The 11047-nt window shown below is 43.2% G+C and overlaps 1 protein-coding gene and 1 long non-coding RNA gene across 3 annotated transcripts; one reads left to right on the top strand and one right to left on the bottom strand.

Moving 5' to 3' along the window:
• The first annotated feature begins 1197 nt into the window (after positions 1–1197).
• LOC138727651 (uncharacterized) lies at positions 1198–6070 on the top strand. Its single transcript, XR_011338584.1, has 3 exons — positions 1198–1376; positions 1751–1935; positions 5931–6070. It is a non-coding gene; the product is annotated as an uncharacterized lncRNA (long non-coding RNA).
• A 2322-nt stretch (positions 6071–8392) lies between these two features.
• On the bottom strand, positions 8393–11026 carry SOCS1 (suppressor of cytokine signaling 1). Of its 2 annotated transcripts, none has more exons than XM_069869752.1 (2): positions 10937–11026; positions 8393–9377 (listed from the first exon to the last, which is right to left on the bottom strand). In XM_069869752.1, the coding sequence occupies exon 2, from the start codon at positions 9300–9302 to the stop codon at positions 8679–8681; it is 624 nt and encodes a 207-aa protein (XP_069725853.1). In that variant the 5' UTR covers positions 9303–9377; positions 10937–11026; the 3' UTR covers positions 8393–8678. The 2 variants fall into 2 exon arrangements, with proteins under 2 accessions (XP_069725853.1, XP_069725852.1); XM_069869751.1 differs by having other exon boundaries at positions 10458–11007.
• Positions 11027–11047: the final 21 nt, after the last annotated feature.

The following is an 11047-nucleotide window of genomic DNA, read 5'->3' as shown; positions in this document are numbered from 1 at the left end:
AACTGGATATGACAATGGCTTTTAGCCATGTCCTTTGAGGGTTTCAAACTAAAACAAAGGAAAGAGCAAATTCCTGAAATGAAATCTCAGTGTTACTCATACCATGTGCTAAAAGGCAGAACAGAACATCTAAACATTTGAGCACTGGCAAGCTGCTGAAGCTTAAGAGCAACCAAGTTCAAGTTTATCATTGATGAGGTGGCAAATAGAAGACTAATATCCTGATCTGCAGTCTGATTCTCCTAAATTAGGTCATAGACTTTGTCCTGTGCAAACCCAAGAGCTGGCAAGGAAGCACTTCTGCCTTTCTTGTCTAACACCTGAACTTCCTGTCAGCTATTGACATCCTGTTTCTGTTACTGTCAGAGCCACGCAAGCACCTTACAGTCAGATCTGACTGGTGCAGGGTAGGTGGCATTATTTGGTGGACCATCATACAGTGAGTAAGCCTTTCTATTGAAATCAAGGCTCTTGACAAAGAAGAATTTCTCTTGTATCAGCGTGACACACACAGTTTAGTCCTGATTTGCTGCCTCTATGATCAACAGCAAAACCCCTCCAACTTCAGTAGAGATTCCTGGAAGTATTTAGCTCTTGAAAAATGCTCCTTTTCATACTTGTTCTGTTAGGAGATGGTTGTCTTAGGTATACGGATGGTCTTGCCCTTTCACAGTGTTCCACTGTCTAACACAAGAATCCTGAGGTAGTAGTTGTATTTGCCAAGAAATATATATATTTTCCCCCCAGCAGTCTAGCAGCCAGAGCACTTGCTTTCCAAACAGATTCAGTGCTGGAAGAGGATTTGGTTTGAGTCCTTGTTGCCTCCCTCAGAGGTGAAAGTCCTGCACGAGACTTCTGTGGAGGAGGGGAGGGTGCTTTGGTCCATGGAGGCTGTACAAACAGTAGTGCATCTGTCTGTGCTGAGCAGAGGAGGTCTGCAACCTGCTGCTCTGATTTCTTCCTGCACCTGAGAAATCCTGTGACTTAGCCATTAATCCAGAACTGCTTCTAGGTTTTATTTATTTACTCAAAGTCCTTATTTCTTCTGCTATGCACACATAAGTCTCCAGATGCTTAATTGCTTTTCCGGGACTTGCTCCTGGGTTATCAGCAGCATTTCCTAAGGTGGCTGAAGCAGAGGTGACAGACTGGAGTATTCATGAAGCAGAACTAGTGCAGTTCTGTGTTCCAACTTGATCATATGTGGATATTTCTTTCAGGAAAACTAATAAAATTGGACCAGATTTGAAATGTTGAGTAGCTCATCCTCCTCCAACCTCTTAGGACTGAACCATATAGAGCAGAAAACCAGAACTGATTTGTAAAGCAGAACCTGAGTTCAGTGAAAAGCTGGTTGTTCCTCATCATTAACATTAGTAAGTACTGTTTGATGAAGATGTTTTCCCCTTCTCAGCCTTTAATTTCCTGGAGGATCTTATCTGTGAAGGTGAGATGCATACTGTAAATGTGGTGGCTCTGATGTAGTTGTTTTACAGTAAAATTGTAGTTGTTTTACAGTAAAATGTGCTGCTTTTTGTACATGCTGCATGGAACAGGCCACTGGCTTTTGTTTGGACTTGTAAGCATTATGCCTCTTTAAATGATATTAATAGCAAACAGCATTGCCACATGCAATTTAGCTGCTTAGTAGTTACCAAGAGGAGGTAGTATTTATGCCAGCTTTTTCATGGCAGTCAATTATTTTGTTAGCACAGGCAACAGTGTATCTGTATTTTGCAACTCTTCCTAGGAACTGAACTGCACTGGAGGACAGGAAATCATGGGAAGCAGGACAGACTTGAATTCAACGGAAGGAATTTGTTTTTCTTGTGTTTGGATGCTAGCGTCTCTCGAGATGGGATAACATACTGTACCATCTGTGCTTCTCATTATGCAACTAAGCAAAAGGAAGACCTGCAAAAGATTAAAGTAAAAGTGAGTAGACTGTAGTTAGTTTGAGTCGAGTTTCTTTCCCTTGATCTGTTTTGACGCAGTGACACGTAGTCTCCACAAGTCAAACCTCTAGATTCTGGAATGATTTTGCAAGGTGCTATTTTACAGAACTTCCTGAGCTGCGCTTTGGCCAAAGCTGTCCTAATCTAAATGTATAAATAAGCACCTAACTCAATAGAGAGTATTTGAAATTCAGCCACTCTTCTATGTTTTATAACTGGTAGGGCCAATCTACTTTCATAATCTGTCTGCTACATAAAGACTTTATGACTCAGACTGGAGGAGTTTCATAAATACTTTGCTCATGGTTCTTTAAAAAGATGCTGTCTTATGAAGGTGTTTAATAGGTGTCTCTCCCCCCCTCCTTTTTTTTCTCTACAATCAGCACATTATCTTAATTGCAAAATTGTGCACTTAATGTGGAATAAACTTGAATAAAAGAGCATGCATTCATTTCAGCTTGGGCACTAGAGCCTGTTATAATCGACCTGCAATAAGTTCAAGCTTTAAAGATCTGGATGAGCAGTAGCATAATGTGTATGGAGATTAATTAAGTGGCTTCTCCAAGTCCTCAGTAAGGGATTAGGCCTTTACTGTTGTCAGTGGAAACTGAGCAGTTTTAGAGCTATGCTTTATTGTGTGACGTGTCTGAATGTTGGTGTAAAAAGCTCTGAGTTAGCTGCATAATTGTTCTGCACTTGGAACTCCTTTTTGTAACAGAGATTACAGCTGGCAAGAGAACTTGTAAGAACCACCTGTATGCCCTTGCAGCTGTAATTCCCTCTGTGCACTACTTTCAAAACCAAGCTAATAAGTTATCTGGCTCTCTTACATGCATTACTTCCTTCCAAACTTTGACCATCTTCCAGGATGCTTTCCAGTCTCCTCTGACATGATACAGCCTTTCCAAATTTCACACTGAATTTTCCTTCAGAGAGAAAACGTTTTCTCTCAAGGTTAGTTTTGAACTCAATTTGGTTTCTATTGATTTCACTAGAGAGCACTGTAAGAAACCCTAAAGACTGCTGGCCATTACTTAAACCTGGCATGTGCTTGAAGCTGGGCCTGCAGTGATTTTATTGCTTTTTTGTTCCACCAATGGCCAGCATTCAAGCTAGTGGAGTTATGCATGCATTCATAAATTTACTTAAAGCCTATTTATACCAGCTTGGAGTATACCTATGGATTGTGTTTAGCAATTGCCTTTGCTGGGTTTGTATACAATATTAATAGATAATGATTTGTATGCTGTGTAACTATAGCAGACTGTATGCAGCAGTCAGCTTTTCCTTTCACTTAGATCAGAAGTTCAGGTCTGGCAGATGAACTGTGGGATTTTAAACTTTAAAGTGTTAGAAGAGATTACCCTTCCCAAGTTGCAATGTCACTGTTAAAACCTGTCTATCTGGGCTTCCCGTCCCAAAACATGTTTTGGACTGATGTGAAATGTGTTGCGTTTTAAAATCACCACCTTATTAAAACTTTATTGAAATTAGAAAGGAAATTACATATGTGGGAGAACAAGGAGAAAATAATATGGATGGCTGAGAAAGGCAGCCCTGGACCGTGTAGTCCTCACTTTTTATTTAGTTTATAGACACAGCCTTACCTGTACTCTTCACTTGTGTCTTTTAATGAGAATTTGGAAGTCCTAAGCTATTTCAGTGATTGTCATTGTATTCACCTTGGTGATGACCCTGCACATGGTTTTGTGTGCATAAATTACACTTATCGGGAAGAAAGATTAGCTAAGTTTTAGTAGTTCCAAAGCACAATAAAAATATACATGGTACAGTTTGTACAATCACATGGAAAACTCCCTCCTCATTACGCATATTTGTTTTAGAAGTAGATATAAAATAATACTTAGACGTATGAGAAAATAATCAGCAGATGCTTCTTGATACCAAGGCCTTTGTACTTCTGTTTCCCAGAGCTGAAGGCTCTTCCTAAATTCATGTGTATATTACAGTAAGTCTTCCAGGACTAGAGCATGATACCTGCTACACAGGTAGGGGAATGAAGTCATAGGGACATTTATACACTCAGAGTTTGAATCAAGACACTTTTATCCTACTGTCAGAATGATGTAGAATTTGTTGTGGTTTCAGCAGAGCAGCTGTAAAAGTACTAGACAAACTTCACAACTTCACAGTTGCTTTATTTCAGTTAGGAGCAGAGAGCAAAAAAAAATCCCAAAATTCTCTGTTAATGAAGAACCTTTGTGCTCACAGGAGCATAGAAGGAGGCAGAACTCTCTAAGAGTTATAACTGGATTTATCATTATTCTGGGAGCTACAACAGTATATTTATAACTGAGATAAAAATGATAACAGAAAGCTGAGCCTACTTTGCCTTGCTAATATTATCAAGAAGAGCGGAATGAAGGAAGCTGAGCAAATGTGGCTTGCGGCACTGTTAGCTATTTGCTTTACTTTGTTTGGCAGTCATTCCATCCTCACAGTATCTGCTCTTTTCATAGTGAAGACTACTGGGTAATTGCTTTGCTATGCACAAGCATCATCTCTGTCACTCTTGTCTTCAACAACCACATCCACAGCATGTCACTGAGGTCCAGACAGAGGGGAAATACTTTTGGCATGTGGCTAACTCCTCTGTCAGTCAGCAGCTTGTATTCTGACTCTTTGGCCTTTGCTGCTTCGCTGTATTTGAGCAGTGGTTACATGGTGGGATAGGTGGGAAAAGCTGGGTTTTTTGCACTCCCTGCTGGCTTAGGTTTCTATGATTCCACGGTAACACAAAGAGCAAATTGGGCCCAGGTCTAACAAATTTGGCTGCTCTGTTGTGAAACAGCTGTGGAGGAAAGAGTCTGAGAGAGCAACAGGTCCGAGTCCTGTAAGCATAGCAGGCAAGTCAGTGACAATGAAAAGTCTTGAACAGGACTTCTGTGCAGCTGGGAAAACATCCTGGAAACTTACTGTGCATACAGTTGTTTGCTTTCTGTGCAAAGTGTAAACTGTGTAGAGTCCCAATTAAGTCACCATTACACAGGCTCTGTCTCAAAGCTGGAATTAATGAATAAATGCATTGCTCACAAAGCTGTCAGCACGATGAATGGAGGGGTGGAAGGAGAGCCAGGGACTGAATGGGAAAGGGCTGATGCTGGATGTGAAGGAGAAGGTTCAGGAGGTGGATACGCTGTTCAATAGAGGATTAAGTATTATATAAGCTGGGTGAAGAGTATTGATGGCTAGATACCGTCAGCATGTTGCCCTAGGGGACACTTTTTTTTCTTGGCTGTTGAAAATAGCATCAGTGCTGACTGCAGCTGAAGCCTCACTTCTTGTAAATGACTTCAATCATAACAGAATTAGTGTGACCACAGCTTCACAGTGGGAAAAGGTTATGCTTGTCGTTCAAGAGGCTCCTATTGAGATTCAGTAACTCTTCACAGCTAAATTAATAAGGTTTTCTGAACACCTACAGTTCTATTAATTAGCTCTATTCCACTGCAAGTGCTTTACAGCTGCAGCATGGTATGTAAATTAACCTACTCTGAAAGCAAATGTGTTTCAGTCTTTAGAAAGCAAGGAAGCCTCAGTCTTGCTGCCTGCAGAGTCACAGGAACCTTTGCACTGGAGTCCCAGCGGGGGACTCTGCTGTGCAATTCCCACCCTGCTGTGCTCTATGGGACAGAAACCCCGAGGTCCTTGTGGGTGACAAAGCCATGCTGCAAATGGTATTATTTTAAAGCTGTCCCTTCCCCACAAACTAGAAACGCAGCAATTTCTTTAGAAAACATGGCTTTGCTTTGCTCCTAAGAATTCCTGAAATTCTTCTGTAGTCCTTCACCAGATTGACTGTTTACTTCACTTTCCAGCCACAGTCAGGAGTGATAAAGGTCAGAGGAAAGAGCTGAGCAGGAGAGGGGGAGGGTCTGGAAGCATCACGTTTTGCCTACTATTTAGAAGCAAAGATGAAAATCACTGTAATATTATGTGTTTCCATTGCATTAGGTGCAGAACACAGCAAATTACCTATTCAACCTTGTTGGTAATTTATTAAATAGAGGATGAGAATTTTGACAGCTGGAATTACCACAGAAATCTTCAGGAAACTCCTGCTGTGCCCCTTACTGGTACAGAGTCCTTAAATCAGTGCAGGCTCCTTCATTAGCACTTAAGAGTGGACAAGTCAGAGTGACATTATGAACACACATACTGTGGTTCCAATTTCTCAGTTGCTTTAGAGCAACACACAGAAAGAGGATCTGCCTGGACACTGGGGAGGAAAGAAGGGGAAAGAGAAGATACCTAGTTTAAAAATACAAGCCAGCTTTTTCTCCTCTCCTTAGGAGACCTTTTATACATATAATTCTGACCTTCTTGTCCTTATTTAGTTTTCTTTCTTCCCCTGAGCTATCCCACATTTGCATTTCATGTTAAAAACAAAATGAAGGGATTTGGGCATTTCGTGTGGGAGGATATGGATCTTTTCTGCTAAACTTACTCTAAAGCAGTAAAGGGGAAAGAGAGAGAGCAAGTAGGTTTGCTTCTGCCAGGAAGAAAATGAATTGGGCTCACTCCTTACACTTTTCATTCCATGCTCTCAGTGGGAAGACCCTTAGCATATATTTAGGCCTAGTTTTCTTTGTTTTTATCAGGGGTAATGGAGAACCTTCTAAGCCACACTGTGCCTATTCTACCACTAATGCTGCCGTGGGGCATTCATTTATATAGCAAGGCAAGAGTCGTTAGTTTGGGGCCTGAAGGGTTAAAAGATACAACTGGGCTGGGAAAAGAGGACAGGGAAAGTGATAACAATCTCTGCTGATAGCAAACCAGTTTGGCAGCCTTCACTGTAAAGCCTTTTGTTTTTTCTTTCCCAATTTAACTTCTTAAAGCTGTTGACATCCTGGCGGCAGCTTTGCTCTGCTCTTCTATCTGCTGCACAGCACAGTATTCGCTATTTCCCCAATTTATATTGTTGCAGCTGCTGTGGGAAAACGCATCATTTGGCAAGTAATTCCAGCTTTAGAATTAAGGAGAAATGCTGTCTGCTAACCTCAGTCAGGGCTAGACAAGGGAATGGGAGACTGCTAGGCAGGACTGATCCAAAGAGCATTTTTAGGGAAGCAGCACAGTAACGGGTCACGTGATTCTGCCTGCATGCTTTCTTTTTCCATTTTTCACTGTGAACGATCCTTAGTCATGCTTGAGGAGGAAACCTACTTATTCCAAGAAACACCGATGATGTAAGAGCTGATTTTCTAGAGTAAATTAAACAAATTATCCCATAAGGAACACTATATAATACTCAATGTTTCCTAGAAGTGGCTTAAGCTGTAAAAGGAATGTGAATTACAGTAGAGGGAGACCTTTTATCTTCCAAACTCTAAAGACTACTTCATTTACTGCTTACAATTGCTGTAAGCACTGTAGCTCTGTGCTGACAGAGTACATTTCTATGAAAGACTGTGCCTTCTTTGAAGTGATTTCCTTCAGCTGGTTTTCTAAGTCAGCTTTTCATGGATGTCAGGAAATGCTTTGGGAAAGGGAGAATCACTTTATCACACTGCAGGTGACATTTTGCCAAATTAGGCATGTCAAGTAATTCACAGCTCTGAGGAACACTGATTTTGCATTTTATGCGCAGTTAGAAACCCAGTGGTGCCTTCACCAATTTCCTACAAATGGTATTACAAAACAGTCTATGTATTTTAACCTTCTTTGAAAATAGTTTAGACACTAGAAATTACAGCTGCAAATTTATAGGCTTAGTCTTTAGATCCTGTCATGGAGCTGAGCCATAAATTCTTCTAACATATCAAGTCTGTGCTCTGTAGATTACTAGTAATTTAAGACAAGAAACACCTTTTTGAAGTCTAGAGATTCCTGCAGCTTTGCCATTTTGTGTGTGTCAGTTTAGAAAGAGAGGAAAAAAAAAAACAAACACAACTATCTTTCTCTCAGCACATCATAATGACAGTGTTGATGGCCTTTTAAAGCGTGAATGGTATTTCTGGACAGTTTTAGTTTTTCCTGCCAACGTTTATGTGGTTTGGTTATGTCAGAAAGCAACCTCTTCTTACTTGGAGCGTTGTAGCTTTTGATAGAAATAAGGCAAGCCAGAGCCGGTGCAGTTAGCTCAGCTAAGGGTTCAAGTTACTCTTTCAAAAACTATGTACCGCTGTAGTTTTAACACAGTGTTCCTGCTCTCATGGATTTAGAGGGAGGCTACATTCCTGGGCAGAATCATCCCAAATACATTTTCTACTCTCTTGCATCTTTCCACTTTAGTTTTTTGGGGTCTGGAATCCTCTGTCTGCTGAATTACCATTAAAACAGGCTAGCTCAGGAGTAGGACCACGTGGAGACCTGTCTGTTGTCTGCACTTACACCCTCAGTTAGCAGTTAAAGTTTGTCAGCAGGACATGTACCAGAGCCTTTAAAAAAAAAAAAAAAAACAAAAAAGGAGCTATTTTTCTTTAAAAACTTTCACAATAAAGTTTATTTTAATATCATTAAAAATATTATAAAATAATAAAATATTCTGCTTTGCAGAAAAAATGTGCCAGGGTTTTAAAACCCCAGGTTTGTGCAAACAGTTTTTGTAAACATAAGTAGTCAAGTGTTCAAGTTCCATCCCAAAATACAGTAAATCGCTACAAAAATAAGTTTGCTCACTGTCAAACATTTTTAAAAACCCAAGAAGCTGGATTCTTTACGCATGTATCACATGTCCCTATACAGGTAATGCTGTACTTATATCTGAAATGGGAAGGATTTCAGATAGTCCTTAAGAACAGGATTGAGAGGGATCTGGTTTAAGTTGTCTCTTCCAAAAGTCTTCACAATGCTTTTCCGGCAGAGCTCCTGCAGGGGCTGCACGCGGACTTTGCGCAGTGGGGTAACCAGTACCTTCCTCGGGGAGCTTAGGTAATGTTCCAGCAGCTTAAAAAGACAGTCGAAAGTCTCTTTGCTGCCATCCAGGCTGAAACGCCCAGTCTGAAAGTTTATCCGGATGCTGGTGGGCCCAGTTGCAGTCTTAACACTGATGGCAAAGAAGCAATTCTTTTGCGTGCTGTCCCTGATGAGGAAGGTGCCCTCAGGCTCAGACTTCAGCTTCTCGTGGGCAGCGTTGACAGTCAGAGGTCCCCAGTAAAAGCCACAGGCATCCAGCAGGCTGCTTGCTCGAGTGATGCTACTAAAATCCGCTTGCGAGCGAAAGGTTCGAAAGTGCGTGTTGCTCTGGGCCTGCAGAGTGCTGGGCCGGCCTGGGCCGTGGTAACCTCGAGCCTGCGAACGATCCCGTGCTGGGGGGTCAAGGAGACATCTCGGGTCCGCTGCAACTGCATTATCTGCTGACACCTTGCTGTGCGCTACCATCCTACAGCCTAGACCAGCGGATGCGGGCTTCCATAGCGTCAGTGGCTACGGCAGGGCAGCTTTCCAGCAGCTATTCTGAAACGCCAAAGAGAGACACAACGTGAGATCCCCAGAGAAAAGCAGCTCCAGTCTCTGAATGACCAAAGTCTTCCATTCACAGGCCTCCCACCCATTACAGAATAGTAAAATATTCATTTGCCAGTTTATATTGGGCAAACAACTGCACGCTTTCCAACAAGATTAGCGGTCTATCACTATGGCAAAGTCCAAAGCTCCAGAAATATTTAGCAAGGATAATTAACGGCTACAGAGAATAATGCGGTTTCCCCAGAGAAGCGTGGACCACAGTGGTCCCCACAGGACCTAGACAAAGTCAGATGACCCGACCCTCTCAATGAGAGGTTATCTTGCACACATTCCAACAGTTCTCAAGTTTTTAAGAGAGCAAAGCAACAAGGTTTTTACAACTGAGTTACCAGTTTCTCTGCACCTCCCTCTACCCCTTCCCTTATCCAAACCGAGATGCCAGAACCATCATCACTTGGTGCACTGGGTGAAGGAAACGCAAGCTCTGCAGCTGGTTATGTCTGTAACCAGGCAAGAGGGTGAGGTATATAGGTGCCGTTGTGCCTCTCAAGTGTAACTTGGAAGGAAAGGATGTAACACTGCCAATTTATACAGTAATCCTAAAACTGCTTTCCTCTCCTGTTAACCTGAGGCTCAGCCATAAAAGGCAGTTTCCCATTCCCCCCAACTTTCCCCTGGGACAGCAACACTACAGCCTCACTAGCTTACACAAATCAACCTCTATGAACCCTTAAAGCATTACTCCTCAGCCTCTATCTCTTTTTTGTATTACATGCACTTAAAGTGGCCCGTTCTAAATTGCTTCCTATTGATAGATCTTTCAGCATGAGGGACTAAATTCATCCCTCGTGTTACTTCAAAAGAATTAGCAGCGCTGCACCAGGAATGAGTTTGGCCTGAAACATCTACCTCTGACAGCGTGGTTCGATACGTCTCCGCTGGCTGCCTTGACCTTACTGGCACGCATAGATTTTAGGATTTATCCCTATAGTCAGATATAGATCTGCAGCAGCAGCTTCTCGAGAAACCTTGAAGCCTTCTCAGAAATGAATCCCTCAGCCATCTTACCCGCTAATGAGGGTTTCAAAGAAAGTGCGCAGCTCTATTCCCGTCCGCGCTAATTTAATAACTTGACGTTTGGTTTCGTTTAGGTCGTTTCACCTCCCGAAACGGCTGTAAAATCCTTTCACGCTGGCAAAGAACAGGCTGAAAGCAGCACCGGGCTTTCTTTACACGGCGGGAGGAAACCCACGGCAGTTTTTCCAATCACCGGGCCAAGATTATCGCTCGGTATTTAAAGTTAACAAAAAAAAAAAATCAGATTCCGTGGCGCGCTGAGCCCGGGCTGTGGCAGCGGCTGCGCTGCGGGGCAGGGAGGCTGCGGGGCAGGAAGGCTCCGCGCCCGCCGCGGCTCCAGCGCCGTCCCCCGCTTCTCCTCCACCGGGCGCGACGCCCGGAGCCCAAACCGGGAGGAGAACGGCCCCGCAGCGACACGACAAGGTCCGAACCCCCGAAGCCGGCGCGCTCCCCTGGGAGCCCGTCCTTACCTCGGCCGGGGCGGGGGCCGAGGCGAGCGGGGGCCCCAGCGAGCGCTGCCTGTGCTCCCGCGGCGGGCGGGCGGCCGAGCATCCCCCGCGCGGGGCCGGGCCGGGCGGCGG

This window comes from Phaenicophaeus curvirostris, chromosome 16 (genome assembly GCF_032191515.1).
Source record: "Phaenicophaeus curvirostris isolate KB17595 chromosome 16, BPBGC_Pcur_1.0, whole genome shotgun sequence".
In the NCBI taxonomy this organism is placed as follows: domain Eukaryota; kingdom Metazoa; phylum Chordata; class Aves; order Cuculiformes; family Cuculidae; genus Phaenicophaeus; species Phaenicophaeus curvirostris.
This window is presented reverse-complemented; position numbering and strand designations above follow the sequence as displayed.